Source organism: Chiloscyllium plagiosum, unplaced genomic scaffold, assembly GCF_037043375.1.
Source record: "Chiloscyllium plagiosum isolate Xiang-an unplaced genomic scaffold, Cpla_swu_hap1 HiC_scaffold_5, whole genome shotgun sequence".
In the NCBI taxonomy this organism is placed as follows: domain Eukaryota; kingdom Metazoa; phylum Chordata; class Chondrichthyes; order Orectolobiformes; family Hemiscylliidae; genus Chiloscyllium; species Chiloscyllium plagiosum.
Genome location: NW_028270143.1, coordinates 34,464,598 through 34,487,332, shown reverse-complemented (window position 1 = coordinate 34,487,332; position 22,735 = coordinate 34,464,598). Strand labels below are relative to the sequence as shown.

At 42.2% G+C, this 22,735-nt stretch overlaps 1 protein-coding gene across 8 annotated transcripts in view; it reads left to right on the top strand.

The window, feature by feature from the left end:
- Positions 1-22,735, top strand: part of LOC122549771 (histone deacetylase 9-like) — a 796,606-nt gene that overhangs the window by 724,229 nt on the left and 49,642 nt on the right. For all 8 annotated transcript variants that reach the window (XM_087987095.1, XM_087987091.1, XM_043689766.2 and 5 more), the window contains one exon: positions 1,086-1,204. In XM_087987095.1, the coding sequence (XP_087843221.1) occupies positions 1,086-1,204 (119 nt within the window). The remainder of the gene's footprint in view (positions 1-1,085; positions 1,205-22,735) is intronic.

Sequence of the window (22,735 nt, the reverse complement as noted above, 5' to 3'; positions counted from 1 at the left end):
TAAATGCGAGGTACTGCATTTTCGAAAAGCAAATCAGAGCAGGACTTATACACTTAATGGTAAGGTCCTTGGGAGTGCTGCTGAACAAAAAGACCTCGGAGTGCAGATTCATAGTTCCTTGAAAGTAGAATCGCAGCTAGCTAGGATAGTGAAGAAGGTGTTTGGTAAGTTTTCCTTTATTGGTTAGGGCATTAAGTATAGGAGTTGGGAGGCCATGTTGCAACTGTACAGTACATTGGTTAGGCCACTGTTGGAATATTACGTGCAGTTCTGGTCTCCTTCCTATCGGAAGGATGTTGCAAAAGTTGAAAGGGTTCAGAAAAGATTTACAAGGATGTTGCCAGGGTTGGAGAATTTGAGCTATGAGGAGAGGCTGAACAGGCTGGGGCTGTTTTCCTTGGAGCGTTGAAGGCTAAGGGTTGACCTTATAGAGGTTTATAATATCATGAAGGGCGTGGATAGGATAAATAACCAAGATCATTTCCCTGGTGTGGGGGAGTCCAGAACTAGAGGGCATAGGTTTTGGGTGAGAGGGGAAAGGTATAAAAGGGACCTAAGGAGCAACTTTTTCACACAGAGGGTGGTGCATGATGCTGCCTGAACTGCTGTGCTCTTCCAGTACCACTAATCCAGAATCTGGTTTCCAGCATCTGCAGTCAGTTTTTACCTCAGCATTTAAAGGACATCTGGATGGGTACAGGTTTAAAGGGATATGGGCCAAGTGCTGGCAAATAGGACTAGATTAGCTTAAGATATCTGGTTGGCATGGACAAGTTGGACTGAAGGGTCTGTTTCCGTGCTGTTTCTTCTCTATGACTCTATGACTCTATTGCCTGCTCAAAATTTAAAATTGATTTCAGAGAGTAACACTTCACAATTTTTGAAGCAAAAGGCTGTGCAACTAAAATCTTAAATGATAGTCAACTGATTTAGAATTGTAATACAAGGTTTTCTGTGTAATTTATGGAAAAGTACATTTCTTGTAACAAGAAAGCAGATCCTGAATTTTTCCAGGTGGCTTGCTGTGAGAATGAAGTTAAGCATTTACTCCAGACCCGCTCATAGTTTTTATCATTGTCCCACAGGACTGTGGTCATGCCAATCGCCAGTGAGTTCAATCCAGATGTAGTTTTGGTATCAGCTGGTTTTGATGCGGTCGAAGGTCATGCCTCTCCGTTGGGTGGATACAAAGTCAAAGCCAAATGTAAGTCCTTCCAGTTCTATTCTTTGACTAAGATTGCACAGTAGGGAAACCTGTGAAAAACAAACACTCAAAGCAAACTCTGATTTTGGTTTCTGTTCCATCAGGTTATGTCCCCCTCCCATTATAACGTAGACTGCTCCTGTCTTCTATGCATGTTGGAGATCTGACAAATGAGTCTATAAACTACTGCATAACTTCCCCGGCAGGAAGGTTCTTCATCACTCCTCCCTTCCAACTGTTGAACTTGGCTGATTCATTTGGCTCAGTCCCCAATACTTATTTCAACTCAGAACGTTTTGACTGATAGCAGTTTCACAGTCTTTCAAAATAATAAAACAAATTGTGGAAACCATTTATAGAAACGTGTCATTTGACAACATTTTATTCTTTACTCAATATTTTCAACATTAAATCTCAGACTGAAAGTTGCAGTTTCTATGCTATTGGAGAGATGATATAACATTGCTCTTTCAGGGATTTTGCACAGCGTCAGCATATATTGGCGTTGAGACAACGAATTCAACAGTCTGCGTAGAATAACTTTTGGATTCTTCTCAAAGCTTTACATTCACAAAATCGACTTCATCTATCGCGGTATTTGCACACCAATACCCGTTTCATGCCATCTCAGTTTGCTGAAACGAAAATCATCTGTCCAAGCTGAGAGTGTGGACTCTATCTTGAATTCAAGGTTATGGCGCCAGCTATAGAGATGGTGCACGAGATAATTGAGGAGTTTGTAAGAGTTGCACTGGCAAAATCCCTCAGCATAATCTGTGTTGTAGGTCGACTTGAGTGGGTTCGTGATCCGTAAGCCTTTTGGGACCTTTCCTGCTTTCTTTCATTTCTGTAGAAACCTAATGTCTGTGTTGATATGCGCAATCTTCTTAGAGATCCTCTCCTCTGTGAGCCAGCAGTTAGTGGCGTTGATGGTAACCATGGTGTTGGACTGGTGTGGACAAAGTTAAAAATCACACAACACCAGGTAATCGTCCAACAGGTTTATTTGGAAGCTCTAGGTTTCCTTCATCAGGTGGTTGTGGCGTATAAGATCATAAGACACAGAATTTATTACAAAAGATTACAATGTCACACAGTGATACATTGAACAAACCTGGATTGTTAAGTCTTCCATCTTTTAGAATGCAGATTTCAGTTCATTAATATATAAATCCCAGAGCTCCTTTTAAGTCAACTTAACAAGATAACTTATGGTTTTATAACAAAAGGTGACATCTCAGCTCAGACAATGCATTAAAAGTGTTAGGTCAGAGTCTGGCTGTATCCCGATCTTGTGTCAGAATGGTTCCACACCTCTCACAAACTCCTCAATCATCTCGTGCACCAACTCCATAGGCACAATAACCTTGAAATCTCAGCTTGTGCGTAAGATATAACAGAACAGTTATGCAACACTGTCAAGCAGACAAGATGACAGAACTGCACCACATACATGCACACCAAGAACAAGAAACTGGAGAAACTTGGCATTAGCACCAACAGCCATACGTCCCCCGCACCACAGTTCATCACCACGGGGAAATCAATTGTCAACTTATTGGACCACACACTTCAACCAGAAGAGATTGAAGTTCTCACCGAGGGCTCAATTTCTGCCCCAGCACCAAATGGACCCCATTGTTCTTGCAGCAGACATGGAAGAATTTATCAGATGAATGAGACTGTCGGAATTCTTCAAAGATGTCAGCAGTGACTCCAATGAGCCAACCGATGAACTGGAACAGTCATCAGAGAAATCTGTAGAGGAGCGACCAAAGAAGGAGTTGATTTGGACCCCTCTGGAGGGCCGCTGCCCTGGGCTTGACATATATGCTCAAACGAGGTAAAAGCAATGACTGCAGATGGTGGAAACCAGATTCTGGATTAGTGGTGCTGGAAGAGCACAGCAGTTCAGGCAGCATCCGAGGAGCAGTAAAATCGATGTTTCGGGCATAAGCCCGTCATCATTCCTGATGAAGGGCTTTTGCCCGAAACGTCGATTTTACTGCTCCTCGGATGCTGCCTGAACTGCTGTGCTCTTCCAGCACCACTAATCCAGATATATGCTCAAACTATGATTCATCAGCCGCACCCACAAGGTAGGGCAAAACATCACCCGATCACAGTGCAATACCATCCATGCTCTCAAAACCAATCACAACATTGTCATCAAACCAGTAGATAAAGGAGGAGCCATCATCATTCAGAACAGAACAGATTACTGCAAGGAAGTGTACCAACAACTGAACAACCAGGAACACTACAGGCAACTACCAGCCAATCCGTTCAATGGACACACCCGTGAACTAAATACATTGATCAAGACTTTTGATCCAGTCCTTCAGGGTTCCGTCTGTGCTCTCATCACATGTACTTCTCACGTCGAGGACTTCTACTGCCTTCCAAAGATACACAAAGTCAACACACCAGGACGAACAATCGTATCAGGCCATGGAATCCTATGTGAGAACTTCTCTGGCTATGTTGAAGGCATCTTGAAACCCATTGTACAGGGGACCCCCAGCTTCTGTTGCGACACTACAGATTGCTTACAGAAACACAGCAGCCACGGACCAGTCAAACTGGGAAGATTCCTCGTCACAATGGATGTTTCGGCACTCTACACCTGCATCCCCCACAATGACGGCATCTCTGCAGCAGCCTCAGTACTCAACACCAACAACTGCCGATCTCTAAGCACCATCCTACAACTCATCCACTTCATCCTTCACCACTTTCACCTTTGACAACCAGTTCTTCATCCAAACACATGGAACAGCCATGGGGACTAAATTTGCACCCCAATATGCCAACATTTTCATGCACAGGTTTGAACAAGACTTCTTTGCTGCATAGGACCTCCAACCAACACTATACACTGAATATATTGACAACATTTTCCTCCTCTGGACCCATGGCGAGGAGTCACTGAAACAACTACACAGGGATATCAAACGGGTTTCATCCCACCATCAAACTTACCATGGACTACTCTTTAGTATCTGTCTCATTCTTGGACACATGCATCTCCATCAAGGATGGACATCTCAGCACCACACTCTACCACAAACCCACAGATAGCCTCACAATGCTACACTTTTCCAGTTTCCAGCTGAAACACATTAAAACAGCTACCCCCTACGGACAAGCCCTCCACATACACAGGATCTGTTCAGATGAGGAGGAACGTGACAAATACCTGAAGGTGTTGAAGGACACCCTCATAAGAACAGGGTACAGTGCTCAACGTATCGATCACCAGTTCCGATGTGTCACAATGAGGACTGTAATGATGTCCTCAGGAGACAGACATGGGATACGACATAAGGATACCCTTCATTGTCCAGTACTTTCTGGGAGCAGAAAAGCTATGCCATGTTCTTCACAGCCTGAAACACATTATTGATGAAATTGAGCATTTTGCCAAGACCTTCTCTATGCCTCCACTTCTCACCTTTAAACAACCACCAAACCTTAAACAGATCATTGTTCGCAGCAAACTGCCCGGCCTTCAGGACAACATCGACCACAATACCACACAACCCTGTCATGTCAACCCTTTCATCTCAAGATATTTCAGAGTGTCAACATGGATACTACTATTACAAGTGGGGACACCACCCACCATGTATACGGCAGGTACTCATGTGACTCAGCCAACATTGTCTACCTCATACACTGCAGGAAATGATGCCCCAAGTCATGGTACATTTGCGAGACCAAGCAGACGCTATGAAAACAGATGAATGGACACCGCACAACAATCAACAGACAGGGTTGTTCTCTCCCAATCAGGGAACACTCAGTGGTCAGGGACATTTGGCCTCGGATCTTCAGGTGACCATCCTCCAAGTCAGACTTTGGGACAGGTAACAATGCAAAGTGCCAGAACAGGGGTTGATATCCAAGTTTGATATCCATGAAGATGGCCTCAACTGGGATCTTGGGTTTACTTCGCACTATAGGTGACTCCATTACCCTATACACATTGTCACACACATGTACATAAGCACACATACACACACACACTCTTACATACTCACACTCACACAAACCCTCTCTCATACACACACATACACATCCCACGTTCACACCCATGCACACACCATCTCACAGGCTTATACTCCATTACACCCACACACACACTTTACCAAGCTTTCACACACGCAAACACATTCTCTCATGTGCATTCACACTCACGTGCACACTCACACTCTCTCTCTCTCTCATGCGTGCGCACACACAAAGCGAACACAAACACACAGACCCACACACACACAAGTCTACGGGGTGAATTTGTATTTGCAGAATTATATTTGCAGATACATTTTATTTTGCTCAAAAAATGCACAAACGCAGGCAGTCAATCCATGTAATATTTTGTAAATTCCATTTTGGAAATAGAAATAGAACCAATTGGAAATAGAACCATTTTGGAAATAGAACCAATCTGACTCAAGATTAGGATACAAACAGACTCTGACCTCACACCTTTAATTTGGAGGAGCCAGTGTTGGACTTGAGCGAACAAGATTAAAAATCACAGAACACCGGGTTCTAGTCCAACAGGTTTATTTGGAAGCATTAGCTTTCGGAACACTGCTCCTTTGTAAGGTTCACCGCTTGATGAAGGAGTGGCACTCCGATAGCTAGTGCTTCCAAACCAACCTGTTGGACTATAACCCGGTGTTGTGTGATTTATAACCTTGTCATACCTTTAATACATTGTCTGAGCTGAGATGACATCTTTTGTTATAAAACCGTAAGTTATCTTGAGAATGTGACTTGAATGTCTCCATATGTAGACTACAGCTTTTATGCTCTGCTGTGTGCGGAAACTTGTGTCATCAGGCATAAATGCTTTGTAACTAAGTGAGAGGTAGCATTAAAGTGCAAAGGTGTACAAAGTCTGTTGCCTCTCCACTGGTTTGTTCAACAATTCAAGCTTCTGACTATTTGACCGCCATCATTTGCCGAATTGTCTGCATCCTCTCAGATGTCACATTCTCTCCACTTTGATTATCTGTCCACGAGGGGTTCACTGCATTCTTAAAATCCTTGAAAATTAGAACAAAATATTAAAGCAAATACTATGGACCATGGAAATTGAAATAAAAATGGAAGTGGAAAATACTGGAAATACTCAGCAGGTCAGACAGTAGTATTGAACTTTAACACGTTTCCACTTGACAGTCATTTATGATATCATCTTCCATTAATACCTGCTGAACCTGGCCCTACCACTTAGCTCTGTCAATCCTTGTGCTGCACCATTCCCCTGCTGAAGCCACTGTGGTAATGACAGTCGATTATCCCACTCTCACATAGTAACCCAGGTCCTCCAATACATTAGCATCTCCCACCATCATGTATTCAGCTTCTCCCTTCATCAATATTGTCCTCTCTGCATCCAGCACACTTCTTCCATTCAACGTCCCTAGCACAGCTGTGGCTTCTGATAACCACTGGAGGGTGCTCTGAGACGTGGGAGGCCTGGAAGACCAAGCAGTGAGCTGGAGATGCTCTGCACCCTCTCTGTCCTCCAGGTCATGATTTGTTGTTGTCTAGTTCCTATCTAGTGTGTGGGAGAATAGGTGACTGCATATCAGTGAGGTGAGATTGGATACTAATGGCATGCTAATGGATTCAAACAGGCCTCTCACTGCTCATGGTGAGATTCACCATTCAAAACATGGTTGGAGAATTAGACTTTATTTTCTTGACATCGAGAATCTTGTTTCTTCTGCACTTGCCAATATTTTCCTAACTTGGGCATCATTACTTAATTCAGAGTCTGGAAAGATTTCATTCAAACTAAAAGTTTAGAATTGAAAGTTATTCTCCTTAGATGCTGTCCAACCTTCTGTGTTTCTAGCACTTTCCAATGTTGTTTAAGAAAATAAAATGTTTTAAAGCATCCATATTTTTAAATCCAGCAAGTAAGTGATTGCAGTTTCACAGGGAGGGAACTTCTGATGAATACAGTTTATGCCCATTTCTTTTGGTAATAAATGAACTGCTGAAATATGGATGGTCTCAAACATCTTGAATGTCATCGAAGCTTCACCCATTCTGAGGAGTGCAGCATATTCGACCGGATTTTCCAAGGAGTGACAATTTCAAATGGATTGCCACTCTATTCCTATTTTACAAAATGAAAGAGCTCTATATTTCTGACAAGAGATTCCCATTAGGGCTCTTTCAGAAATATGGAGCGATATGCCCATTCTAACAGGCCCCTCATAATGTGGAACATTTGGAGGGAAGCAAACCACACCCCCATTTTACAGCAGTCAGCTGCCTTATTCTGAAGTTTATGAGTCAGAATCACAGACAGACATTTAGACAGCTGCTGCCAAATGGTAACTATTTGAAGTGTGAGATGAGGATACCAGACGGGTAATATGCCAAGTGGGTAGGCTATAGACTGTCAAGTAATGTCAACTAGGCAGGAGGTAGACTGTAGGCAGTGTCAAGTGAGTAGGAAGTAGAGTGTCAAGCAGTGCCAAATGAGAATAGAGTAGAGTGGCAGACAATGTCACATGGGTAGGGAGTAGACTCTCAGGTAGTGTCAAAAAAGCAGGAAGTAGACAGTCAGGCAGTGTCATGTGGTTTAGACATAGAGTGTAAGGAGTGTCAAATGGGTAGGAAATAGAGTACTAGAAGGAAGGTGTCAGGAACCAAGGGTGCCAGATAAGGAGGGTATCAATATTCAAGGTGACAAGAGGGTCAGGTGAGTGGAGAATTAAGGGTAAGTCAGGGTTGGTGAAAGATATTGGGCCCAACAGGGGAGGATTTGTTTCAGGGTGCTGGGTGTCAGGACAACTGTGTGTCTGGTCCTGGGAGGGGGCAGTGGGCATCGGTTCCAGGGTGAGCATTGGGGTGGGGTGTAGTCTGGACAGATGCCAGTTTTGAAAGCAGGGCTGGGGTTTAAGTCTGGAATGTGGGAAAGGGGTTTAGCTTCCTTGTGGGAGGGGTGTTCGAAAGCAATGGGGCTGTCCATGGGCGAGGGTGGGGTTCTGGTCCAGTGGCAGTGCAGGTCTGTTTGGCATGGAGTGAAAGGGTTCAAGATCTAGAGGTGCTCTGGAGGAGGTATTTTTTGAGGAGGCAGGAGTTTGGGGAAAGTAGGTCATAAATTTAATTTATACTGAGAGAATAGAATAGGCAGTTAATCATCTAACTTTTCCCATGTAACCATTTACTTAACTGCATCAGAACCCTTCGTATTCTCTGCCTTAAATGGATACTTTCAGAAGCTTCCAGGCAAAGTGGAATAGCCTAGGAAAACCTTCAACTGCCCCAGAAATTACTTGGAAGTCTGCTGCAATGGAGTTTCTACAGGATCCTCCTGCACGACTCCCTGCACAACACTGGAAAAAATATTATTGGACCACTGGAAATTCCAGGCAAATCTTTACACTCTGTCTTAAGTCTTGTAGATTGTGAAAGGCAATGACAGATCAAGAGGTGAGCCAAAGTGCATTCCACCTAAATTCTTCTCTGTTTCATACCATGATATAGCAGGTACAGATAAGCTTCTGATCAACGGAAACTATCAAGGCTCTTCTGATGAAGGATCACTGGACCCACAACATTAACTCTGCTTTCTTGCCACTGATTCTACCAAACTTGCTGAGTTTCCCTCGCAATCTTTCTTTTTGTTTCAGATTTCCAGCATCCACAATTCTTGGTTTTATGTTGTTATTATTATGTCATGGTGTTGATGCTGAGACTTTTTGTAATGGGTCTGTCATTCAAGTTCAAGGGGAAATAACTAAGCTGGATCTTATCTGAGATGGTCATATCTTCCACTTAGTCTGAGAAAGGGAGCATTATCTCTTTCCTTGGAATGACAAGGTCGCCTTATAAATCCATGCAACTTATGAGGAAGATGGGCATTTAACTTAAAACAAATCCTGAAATACAATCATGACCTTCACAAAATGGTCAGTTGACTTATTTTTTGGTTTCTGTAGGAATGTAGGAGCAGGAGTAGGCCATTCAGTCTGTCAATTCTGGTCTACCATTCTAGATCATGGCTGATCATCTCCTTGGTGCCACTGTCCCCCACTATCTCCATATTCCATAATGTCTTTAGTCTCCAGAAAGCTATTTATTTCTATCTTGGACCTGCTCAATGATTGAGTTTCCACAAATCCCTTGAATAGAAAATTCCAAAGATTCACCACCACCTGAATAAAGGAATTCCTCCCCATCTCACCCAGAAATGGCCAACCTTTTATGAACAGATTAAGTTTCATGGATTTAGAGTCACCATCTATTCTGTCACGTCCTATAAGAATTTTATAACTTTCAATGAGATCACCTACCATTCTTCAAAACTCGAGGCAATACAGATCCAGTTTTATAAATCTCTCCTCACAGGATCAGGGATTAATCTGCGAACTTTCATTGAACCCCCGCACTGGCAAGTCTATCCTTCCTCAAAAAAGAAAACCATAACTGTATACAGTATCCTGGCAACATTCTTAACAAAACTCTATAGCAAGACATCTTCACTTCTGTGCTCAAATCCCCTTGAAATGAATACCAACATATTGTTTCCACTCATATTTCTTTCCTGCACTTGCAGGTTAGTTTTTAGTGTCTCATATACAAGATGACTCACATTTCCCAAAATCTTATCCTTTAAGAATTTTTATAACTTTGTGTTTTTCGACAAAGGTGAATACCCTCACACATATTTATATCAGATTCCATTTGCCAGATTCTTGCCCATTTCCTTAGCATATCCAAGTCCTCTTGAAGCCTTTTTACATATTCTGACCAACTTATTTTCCCATCAAATTTGGGGTCATCAGCAAATTTGGAAATAAGTTTAAGGAATTGATCCCTATGTCCAAATCGTTTACACAGATTGTGAACAGCTATGGACCAAACACTAATCCTTGTAGTGTCCCACTAGTTACAGCCTGCCATCCTGAGAGTGATCTTTTTATTCCTACATTCTCCTTTCTGCTGAATTAACAAAGTCTCAATCCATATTTGAACAAATGTAGACAAATGCAGTCTAATTTTATTTACTCTCCTTCTACGTGAGTCCTTATGAGAAGCATTGAAAATCCAAATATACTACACCCACTGGTTATCCTTTGTCTGTGCATCAAGTAACATTCTCAAAAAACTCATAAAAGTTTGTCAGACAGAATTTCCTTTCCGTAAATCCATATTGACTCTGCTTGATTTACCATTCTTTTCGAAATATTCGGTCACTAAATCCTGTAACAGATTCTACCATTTTACCTATACTATAAACAAATTAGACAATAGACAATAAGTGCAGGAGTAGGCCATTCTGCCCTTCGAGCCTGCACCACCATTCAATATGATCATGGCTGATCATCCTTAATCAGTATCCTGTTCCTGCCTTATCTCCATAACCCTTGATTCCACAATCCTTGAGAGCTCTATCCAACTCTTTCTTAAATGAATCCAGAGACTGGGCCTCCACTGCCCGCTGGGACAGAGCATTCCACACAGCCACCACTCTCTGGGTGAAGAAGTTTCTCCTCATCTCTGTCCTAAATGGTCTACCCCGTATTTTTAAGCTGTGTCCTCTGGTTCAGCACTCACCCATCAGCGGAAACATGTTTCCTGCCTCCAGAGTGTCCAATCCTTTAATAATCTTATATGTCTCAATCAGATCCCCTCTCAGTCTTCTAAACTCAAGGGTATACAAGCCCAGTCACTCCAATCTTTCAGTGTAAGGTAATCCCGCCATTCCAGGAATTGACCTTGTGAACCTATGCTGCACTCCTTCAATAGCCAGAATGCCTTTACTCAAATTTGGAGACCAGAACTGCACACAGTACTCCAGGTATGGTCTCACCAGGGCCCTGTACAGCTGCAGAAGAACCTCTTTGCATCCCTCTTGTTATGAAGGCCAGCATGCTATTAGCCTTCTTCACTACCTGCTGTACCTGCATGCTTACCTTCATTGACTGGTGTACAAGAACACCCAGATCTCTCTGTACTGCCCCTTTACCTAAATTGATTCCATTTAGGTAGTAATCTGCCTTCCTGTTCTTGCCACCAAAGTGGATAACCATACATTTATCCACATTAAACTGCATCTGCCATGCCTCTGCCCACTCACCTAACCTGTCCAGGTCACCCTGTAATCTCCTAACATCCTCATCACATTTCACCCTACCACCCAGCTTAGTATCATCAGCAAATTTGCTAATGTTATTACTAATACCATCTTCTATATCATTAACATATATTGTAAAAAGCTGCAGTCCCAGTACTGATCCCTGCGGTACCCCACTGATCACTGCCTGCCATTCCGAAATGAAGCCGTTTATCACTACTCTTTGTTTCCTATCAGCCAACCAACTTTCAAACCAAGTTAGTACTTTGCCCCCAATACCATGCACCCTAATTTTGCTCACTAACCTCCTATGTGGGACTTTATCCAAAGCTTTCTGAAAGTCCAGGTACACTACATCTACTGGATCTCCCTTGTCCATCTTCAGAGTTACATCCTCAAAACATTCCAGAAGATTAGTCAAGCATGATTTCCCCTTCATAAATCCATGCTGACTCTGATCTATCCTGTTACTACTATCCAGATGCGTCGTAATTTCATCCTTTATAAGAGACCCCAGCATCTTTCCCACCACTGAGGTCAGTCTAACTGGTCTATAATTTCCTGCTTTCTCTGTCCCACCTTTCTTAAAAAGTGGTACAACATTAGCCACCCTCCAATCCGCAGGAACTGACCCCGAATCTATCGAACTCTGGAAAATAATCACCAACGCATCCACGATTTCTCGAGCCACCTCCTTCAGTACCCTGGGATGGAGACCATCAGGCCCCGGGGACTTATCAACCTTCAGACCTAACAGTCTCTCCAACACCAATTCCTGGCAAATATAAATTCACTTAAGTTCAGGTCCTTCAGCCACTGTTACCTCAGGGAGATTGCTTGTGTCTTCCCCAGTGAACACAGATCTGAAGTACCAATTCAATTCTCCTGCCATTTCTTTGTTCCCCATAATATATTCCCCTGTTTCTGTCTTCAAGGGCCCAATTTTAGTCTTAACCGTTTTTTTGCCTTTCACATACCTAAAAAAACTTTTACTATCCTCCTTTATATTATTGGCCAGTTTACCTTCGTACCTCATTTTTTCTCTACGTATTTCCTTCTTAGTAATCCTCTGTTGTTCTTTAAAAGCTTCCCAGTCCTCCGTTTTCCCACTTATCTTTGCTATGTTATACTTTTTCTCTTTTAACTTTATATGTTTCTTAACTTCTCTCATCAGCGACGGCCACCCATGCCTCCTCCTAGGATCTTTCTTCCTAAAATTGTCAACTTTTCATTGAAAGGATTTAAATTATCAATCACTGTTAGATATATTGGCTCCTTGAATGTGGAATTTCATCTTCAGAGGCTACTCATGGTTGAAATATTGATGAGTTATCAAACACCATCCATCGTATGTCAAATTATTTAGCCATCAGGCCATTAAATGGATAATATAAACGATTGATATGGTTTGTAATGAACAGTACATGGAGGCATCTTAATAATACACAAGGTGAGGCCCAGAAACATCAGACTGGGATATAAAGATTAGAAAGAAGCCACCTCATGCCCAGTACAAGAGAGCAAACTGTCTCAAAAGCTACCTGAAATAATAAGGTGGTATTTATTCAGAGAGTCAGAGTCACACAGTATGGAAACAGACCCTTCCGTCCAATGAGCTCCAAACTAAGCTAGTCTTACCTGCCAAGATTATAATTTTCATTATAAGGGTTTGACAAACTTTGACCAGAATTCTGAAAGCTTGCTGTTGTTTGGTGGGCCAGTTTGGATCCTCTAACCTTCATTTTTATTCAGAGCATTAAAAGTGAATCCTCCACGCCTGCAAACTGCCATCTTGAAAATTTATTAAAACTGAATTGGTTCAGCTGACTAGAGCATGCAACATAATTTAAGATACCACATCATAATAGACCATCGTTTAGTGTATGTTTATGTGTGTGTGCAGTGTGATGCAAGGTGTGATTTATATTACTGTTGTTTTTAGAGTTTGATTATCAAGGTAGCAGATTATGGATGCTGGTTACTTCCATGCGGGCTTTTAAAGCACGCTAGGCCAGACAGTCCTTACATAACACAGATCTAAGCCACTATGGGTCAGAGGGCAGATGATTGAGAACTCTTGGAGTGTCGGTGGAAAATTGTTTGTACAGTGTTAGTTTACAACTGGTGGAGTAAACAATAAAGGGCATTTGTTTGTTTTCAGTTCAGTATAATTAGATGTAAATACAGTCTCTCTCCTAGAATGGGATTTAGAGCATTAAAGGAATAAGTGATCTCAGTACAAATGTTTAATTTGTGCAACTTCCAGACCAATATGTTTAGTATGAAACCTACAGCTATTACAAGCTAAGAAAGTCTGTGCTATCAATTTTGTGAGTAATAGAGTCATAGAATAATACAGATGTACAACACAGAAACAGACCTTTCGGTCCAACTCGTCCATGCTGACCAGATATCCCAACCCAATCTAGTCCCACTTACCAACACCCAGCTCAAATCCTTCCAAACCCTTCCTATTCATATACCCATCCAAATGCCTTTTATATGTTGCAATTGTACCAGCCTACAACACTTCCTTTGGCAGCCTATTCCACACACGCACCACTCTCTACATGAAAAAGTTGCCCCTTAGGTGTCTTTTATACCTTTGCCCTCTCACCCTAAACCTATACCCTCTACTTCTGGACTCCCCCACCCCAGGGAAAAGACTATGTCTATTTACCCTATCCATACTCCTCATGATTTTATAAACCTCTATAAGGTCACCCCTCAGCCTCTGATGCTTCAGGGAAAACAGCCCTAGCCTATTCAACCTCTCCCTATAGCTCAAATCCTCCAACCCTGGCAACATCCTTGTCAATCTTTTCTGAACCCTTCCAAGTTTCACAACATCCTTCCAATAAGAAGGATACCAGAATTGCACACAATATTCCAAAAGACGTCTAACCAATGTCCTGTACAACTGCAACATGACCTCCCAACTCCTCTACTCAAAACTTTGAACAAGAAAGGAAAGCAGTTTTACCTCTGTGGTCAGCAAGATTTTGGAAAGAATTCTGAGGGATAGGATTTATGACTATTTGAAAAAGCATAGTGTGATTAAAGGCAGTCAACATGGCTTTGTGAGGGGCAGATCATGCCTCACAAATCTTATTGTGTTCTTTGAGGAGATGACAAGACAGGTCGACAAAGGTCGAGCAGTGGATGTGGTGTATATGGATTTCAGCAAGGCATTTGATCAGGTTCCCCTTGGCAGGCTCATTCATAAAGTCAGGAGGTATGGGATACAGGGAGATTTGGCTGTCTGGATTCAGAATTGGTTGGCTACAGAAGGCAGAGAGTGGTTGACGATGGAAAGTATTCTGCCTGGAGGTCAGTGGTGAGTGGTGTCCCACAGGGCTCTGTTCTTGGGCCTCTGCTCTTTGTAGTTTTTATAAATGACTTGGATGAGGGGGTGGAGGGGTGGGTTAGTAAATTTGCCGATGACACAAAGGTTGGAGGTACCATTGATTGTATCGAGGGCTATTGCAGGCTGCAGCACGACATAGACAGGATGCAAAGCTGGGCTGAGAAATAGCAGATGGAGTTCAGCCTGGATAAATGCACAGTGATGCATTTTGGAAGGTTGAACTTGAATACTGAATATAGGATTAAAGATAGTATTCTTGACTGTGGAGGAACAGTGGGATCTTGGTGTTCAAGTGCATAGATCCCTCGAATTTGCCACCCAAGTGGATAGGGTTGTTAAGAAAGCATATGGTGTTTTGGCTTTCATTAACAGGGGGAACAGGCTTAAGAGCCACAAGGTTTTGCTGCAGCTCTACAAAACCCTGTGAGACTACATTTTGAATATTGTGAGACGTTCTGGTCGCCCTATTATAGGAAAGATACAGAGACTTTGGAGAGGGTGCAAAGAAGGTTTACCAGGATGCTGCCCGGACTGGAGGGCTTGTCTTACGATGAGAAGTTGACAAAGCTCGAACTTTTCTCTCTGGAGAGAAGGAGGAAGAGAGGTGACCTGATCGAATTATACAAGGTAATGAGAGGCATATGGATAGAGTCGATAGCCAGAGACTTTTCCCCAGGGCAGGATTGACTGGCACGATGGGGAGGAAAATTGACGTTTCGGGCAAAAGCGCTTCATCAGGAATGAGGAGATGACCTGGGAGTTGCTGTGAGAGAGATACTCACTGAGTCTCCTGATGAAGGGTTTTGCCCGAAACGTCGATTTTCCTGCTCCTCTGATGCTGCTTGACCTGCTTTGCTTTTCCCGCACTACTCTAATCTTGACTCTAATTTCCAGCAACTGTAGTACCCACCTCACCGGACACAATGGGGTCATAGTTTTAAGGTGTAAAGAGGAAAGTATAGAGGAGACATGAGAGTAAGTTCTTTACACAGAGAGTTGTGAATGCATGGAATGCATTGTCAGCAGTAGTGATGGAAGCAAAATCATTGGGAACATTTAAGCAACTGCTGGACATGCACATGGACAGCAGTGGACTGAGGGGTGCGTGGGTTAGGTTATTTTATTTTAGGTTAGGAATAATCCTTGGCACAATATCGTGGGGCAAAGAGCCTGTTCTTTACTGTACCTTTCTATGTTCTATACCAAACACCTTCTTCACTATCCTATCTACCTGCGACTCCACTTTCAAGGAGCTATGAACCTGCACTCCAAGGTCTCTTTGTTCAGCAACACTCCCTAGGACCTTACCATTACGTGTATAAATCCTGCTAAGATTTGCTTTCCCAAAATGCAGCACCTCACATTTATCTGAATTAAACTCCATCTGCCATTCCTCAGCATATTGGCCCATCTGATCAGGATTCCATTGTAATCCGAGGTAACCTTCTTTTCTGTCCACTACACCTCCAATTTTGGTGTCATATGTAAACTTACTCTTATGCTCACATCAAATTCATTTATGAAAATGACAAAAAGTTGTGGACACAGCACCAATCCTTGTGGCACAACACTGGTCACAGGCCTCCAGTCTGAAAAACGACCCTCCACCACCACTCTCTATCTTCTCCTTTGAGACAGTCTATATCCAAATGGCTAGTTCTCCCTGTATTCCATGAGATCTAACCTTGCTAACCAATCTCCCATGGGGAACCTTGTTGAATGCCTTCCTGAAGTCCATATAGATCACGTCTACTGCTCTGCCCTCATCAATCCTCTTTGTTACTTCTTCAAAAAACTCAATCAACTTTGTGAGATTTGATTTCCCAAACACAAACCTGTGTTGACTATCCCTAATCAGTCCTTGCCTTTCCAAATACATGTACATTCTATCCGTCAGGATTCCCAACAACTTGCCCACCACCAACATCAAGCTCAGTGGTCTTTAGTTCCCTGGCTTGTCCTTACCACCTTTCTTAAATAGTGGTATCATGTTAACCAACCTCCACTCCTCCGGCACCTCACCTGTGACTATTGATGATACAAATATCTCAGCAAGAGGCCCAGCAATCACTCCCCTAGCTTCCCACAGAGTTCTAGGGTATACCTGAACAGGTCCTGGGGATTTGTCCACTTTTATGCATTTCAAGACATCCAGCACTTCCTCCTTTGTAATATGGTGATTTTTCAAGATGTCACCATCTATATCCACACATTCTATGTCATCAATGACCTTTTCCACAGTAAACACTGACACAAAATACTCTTTTCGTATCTCCTGCAGTTCCACACAAAGGCTACCTTGCTGACTTTTGAAGGCCCCTATTCACTCCCTAGTTACCCTTTTGTCCTTAATGTATTTGTAAAAACCCTTTGGATTCTCCTTAACTCTATTTGCCAAAACTATCTCATGTCCCCTTTTTGCCCTCCTGATTTCCCTCTTAAGTATACTCCTACTACCTTTATACTCTTCTCAGGATTCACTTGATTTATCCTGTTTATACCTGACATATGCTTCCTTCTTTTTGTTAACCATACCCTCAATTTCTTTAGTCATCCAGCATTCCCTATACCTACCTGCCTTTCCTTTCACCCTGACAGGAATATACTTTCTCTGGACTCTTGTTATCTCATTTCTGAAGGCTTCCCATTTTCCAGCCGTCCCTTTACCTGCGAACATCTGCCCCCAATCAGCTTTAGAATATTCTTGCCTCATACCGTCAAAATTGGCCTTTCTCCAATTTAGAACTTCAGCTTTTAGATCTGGTCTATCCTTTTCCATCATTATTTTAAAACAAATAGAATTATGGTCACTGGCCCCAAAGTGCTCCCCCACTGACACCTCAGTCACTTGCCCTGCCTTATTGTATGTAAGTTGACTCCATAGTTCACAAATAGAAACTGAAGACAACGAGTTAACCAAACAAAAGAAGTTTTTTATTAACCAGAATTCAGAGCACATGCTTTTGCATTCTTCAGCAAAATTGATATCGATCTGGTATTCTGCTTTCATGCTGTCTACTTTGAATCTGTTCCTTCTGTTTCTCAAAGCAATGTTTAGTGTAGAGAAAACAATGCTATATGGTATGAAGAATATATAGGAATGGATTTTCTTCATGTTTGTGAATGTTTATCTGTGGGCTTTGCTGAAATCATTCAGGTCTGGCAATGTGTCATCTTGTGAGGATATGAACACTAACCACAATATTGAATTCTTCATGCAACGTATCGATGTCAATCTCTTTATGATTGCATGCTTGAACACCTTCACAAAATTCTTCAAAGAACACTGTATTTGCAAAGGCTAATTTGGACAGTCTGTCATGAGAGCTCTTTGAGACAAGTCCTATCTGTCACTTGAGCACATCTTGATTTTTTTTTGTCAAAATTATAAAGTCTCTTTAACATTTTCCTGCCACATCTGGTGTTCATCATGTCAGTCTGCCATTCACCATGAACCCAAAAAACAATTCACCTGAATCCTTCTTTCCAAATTTCTGTTTGTGTTGTTCTTGAGTTCATACAGTTAAAGAATAGTCTGACAGAATTGTTGAGAAAGCGAAAGTACAGCTCTGCCGCTTCATTGGCAACCACCTCCTTCCCTAACAGTCTCAATACTTTTGGGGCCCCAATTCCTCACACAAACTCTGAAAGAAGCTTGACACAGCATTCAACACGCAGCCAAAATCCAGCAATGCAATAAGTTACCGGATCACATTGTCTCTCAATAGACTGTATGCCGCCACTTCAACAAACTCACAGAGCTCCCTCAAATGCTGTACTGTTCTCAATGCAGCCCTTAAGTGACCACCATCTTTGAGAATAATGCCTTCTTTATCAAAGTCAAGCAATCTAACAGCAGCTCATTTGCATTATGCAAATTATGAGTCAAACAATTGGTTGCAACAACGTCCTTTTAAGCACCTTTCAATTTTTGATGAATGTTTTCTCTAAGTAACACTTCCATCATTAGTTAACGATGTGGGGATTCTCCTTAGATTGAGAGGATTTTGGATATTACTTCGGTTAGGATTGCTTCAGAGATTTCCTGGATGCCTCTGAAGAACCTAGTGGCAAAAAAACCCATTGTGCAACATTGATGGGTCACGCAATGCTTTGTATTTCTTGTGAAGCTTCAGATACGTAACTGAAATGGCCACTTTTTTTGTGTACTTAATGGGCTGGATATTATATGTATCTCTGGGCATGTTTTCACCCCAACAAACCACCCTCCCATCCTGGCACCTTCCCCTGCCACCGCAGGAATTGCAAAACCTGCGCCCACACCTCCTCCCTCACCTCCGTCCAAGGCCCTAAAGGAGCCTTCCACATTCATCAAAGTTTTACCTGCACATCCACCAATATCATTTATTGTATCCGTTGCTCCCGATGCGGTCTCCTCTACATTGGGGAGACTGGACGCCTCCTAGCAGAGCGCTTTAGGGAACATCTCCGGGACACCCGCACCAATCAACCACACCACCCTGTGGCCCAACATTTCAACTCCCCCTCCCACTCTGCTGAGGACATGGAGGTCCTGGGCCTCCTTCACCGCCACTCCCTCACCACCAGACGCCTGGAGGAAGAATGCCTCATCTTCTGCCTCGGTACACTTCAATCCCAGGGCATCAATGTGGACTTCAACAGTTTCCTCATTTCCCCTTCCTCCACCTCACCCTAGTTCCAAACGTCCAGCTCAGCACTGTCCCCATGACTTGTCCATCTTCTTTTCCACCTATCCACTCCACCCTCCACCCCCGACCTATCACTTTCACCCCCTCCCCGACTCACCTATTGTACTCTATGCTACTTTCTCCCCACCCCCACCCTCCTCTCACTTATCTCTCCACCATTCAGGCTCTCTGCCTGTATTCCTGATGAAGGGCTTTTGCCCGAAACGTCGATTTTACTGCTCCTCAGATGCTGCCTGAACTGCTGGGCTCTTCTAGCACCACTAATCCAGAATATGTTTTCACTGGGGCCATGTAAAATAGAATGGGTGCACAACACAACTGTCCACCCATCCTTGAGCTGTCCCTGATTGGGTGAAGATGGCCAGGGAGTGGACAGTGTCAAAAATCAACACCCTGTCAATAGTATTTAAAATAATTAAGGGTCAGTTGAACCGGTTTAAAGCTCAACTGACCTGAATATTACACTGCCCACTCAATAACACTGTAGATGTGATCTGTGCGTTTTTTTTTTATTTTGAAAGTTTTTGAAAGGGCAGCAAGAAAAGGTGATCGCGTCTTCAGGTGCACTTTGCAAATCAGTGGCATCCGCCAGGCAGATAGTCGTCCCCCTTCCTTCCTCCCTACTTGAACTTTAAAATCATCCCCCCATTCCCCACATGCCCCAGAAGATGTCCCAATCCTTCCTGTCCAATGACCTTGAAATGAATGAGTCTGTGATCTATGGAAGCAATCCTGGAACAGTGTGCAGTTCCTGCAGTGCCCTGTTCTGAACTCTTGGTGCTACTGGGACTGTTGGAGATGTCAGTCAATCAGATTGGCTGACAGCTCCGAAAGGCAGTACTTTCACCCAGGGCTGGAAGTCTTACTCTGCACTTATTCAGTCTGTCCACAGTGCATCATGGAAGGGGCAGGCTCCTTGTCAGGCTGTCAGTTGCTTGGCAACTTTCTTTCTGAAGGGTGCTGGCATCACTTGAACAGTTCCTCTACCCATAAACCTATGCAAATATAAGAAGAGTGGACCTGAATGAATAGCTCAGTTTGAAGACTAAACCAAGCTATGTTCCAATGAATTAAAAAGCTGACCCAAAATTTTATTGATTTTCAAATTTTAGGTAAAAAGGAAAGACAGCAATGAGAAGGTTGGAGGCCAGGCTGAGAGTAAGATGGATAACTGAGGCTTGAGGTGAAAGAAAGAAAAGGATTGGCATAGATAGGGAGAGGAGAAATGTTAGGTTTTTTTGTTTTGAGATCCTTCCGTGCATAGCATTTTTATTTTTTGTTTGATGGTCTGGCTTTAGTGCACAACAAAGGTCTAACTTTTTATGAATGAGGAATGTGACTTTTTGTGTGAGGTCCAATTTTTTTCATCTGTGTGGGGTTTTTTTTGTGTATGACACCAATTCATGATATCCGAGTACTGTGGTGTTTGAATTTTCTTCCTATCAGATCTGTTTCCTATAAATTCATGTCGCCATTTCATTGGCTTTGACACAAAATATTTGGACATTATTTCCAAAGGATTGGTCAACCCTCCAGAGGACACATGACAAGTAACCTGTTGGATGATTAGGTTAAGTTACAAAATGTGTAGACTATTTCATGATGCTAAAATAAATGGTGTTATCTTTGCAAAAATGTTTGGCACAACATTCCATGTTAACATTGTAGTTACAAACACTGAGGATGCTAAATAAACTCAACTGATCTGGCAGCATCTGTGGAGAGAGAAATAGTTAACGTTTTAGATATGGTATGACTGACCTTCAGATGCTGCTAGACCTGCTGAATTTCTCCAGCATTTTCTGTGTTTGTTTCAGATTTCTGGCATCTGCAATATTTTGTTTTGTAGATGGAGAGAGCAAGGTTTCCATGGCGAACCTTGCCGGATGGGAACACTTCTGTCACATTTTATATTGTTGATCAAAAAGTACCTCCTAGTTCACAAGATGAAAGTTTTCTATTGGGTTTTTGTATTGAAAGATACCAATAATTTAAGGTGCCAGATGCTTTATGGGAGCTGCATATAGATTTGTTGCTGAGATCTGTGACAAGATTAGTCATTTATTTACAAAGTTAAAGGTATAAGAATTGATGTTTACGATACTTAATCTCAACAGCACAGATTTTCTCCAAAACATTTCAAGCTTAAACTTGAAGGGAAAGGAGATGGATAATAAATAAAACTCAAGAGATTACCAAGCAACTCATTCCACTGCTGGGATTTAGAGCTAGGGAAGGTCCTGTTGATTTTGAGGATACTCTGATGCCTGTCTCTGTGTGTTTTAGCTGCATGTGGTGATTAGAAACCATCTGTTCTTTGGTCTGCTAACCCTCAGGCTTTCACACTCTACTAGTGTCTAGAGATTGGGCTGGTCCAAGCTCCAGGGAGCCTGAGGTGTCATAATGATATTATCTGGTTTTATTTACCATTGAGGGAATGGGGAATAACAAATTTTAAGGTTTTAAGTTAAGGATCAGACCTCAGGAGAATACTAGAATTTTACATCAGCTTAATTAAAGTTAGGGAAATATATTGAACAATACCAGAACAAAATATGTCAAATATTATTAATTCTCATGAGCTTTGCGAACTCATCTTTTTCTGTTTGTACAGCAGAAAATATTAATCGACAAAAGTTGTTATAAAATAACAAAATAGCAAACCCGCATTTACAAATCAATGAAAAATATATTACAACTCAATATATTTTCGCAACTAAAATTTTAAATTACGAATTATTTTGTGTTTTTATATTATTCATTTGAGAAATGTACCATTACTATCAAATCAGCATTTGTTGGCCAGTCCTAATTACCCTTGAGAAAGTTGGTGATGAGCCACCTTCTGGATCTACTGTAATCCATGTGAAGTAGTTACAGCCACAATGCACTGAAGGATGCAGTACCAGAGGAGATTGAAACTTCCAGTTGCAGAAATCTGCTTTGCTCCACATTTTAAAGGTATACATCACTGTAAGTATATAATCGATTGTGATTCCTGACTCAGCAAGAACATGTCCCCAAAAAAATGTTGTCATCAAGGCTTGTGTCATTGAGCAGTGTGCAGCTCGTGCACCCACAGCACACACACATGTGAAAAACTAGCACAACTACAAATTAGCTGCACTGACACACATTGTTGGCTATCCATTTTCTCTGCAGCTGAATCATACAATGCCACTAGTAAAACAAAATAGATCTTCATCCTTTAAATTGGCAATCTTACTCAGTTCGACCACAGTATAGTTGGACACAGAAAATCCATGAGGCTGATACGGACTACCCCAAATGAAAATTGCTCTTCTCCCCAGTATTAACATATCTCAACTGAAATCTGAACAAAACTTATACACACAAGG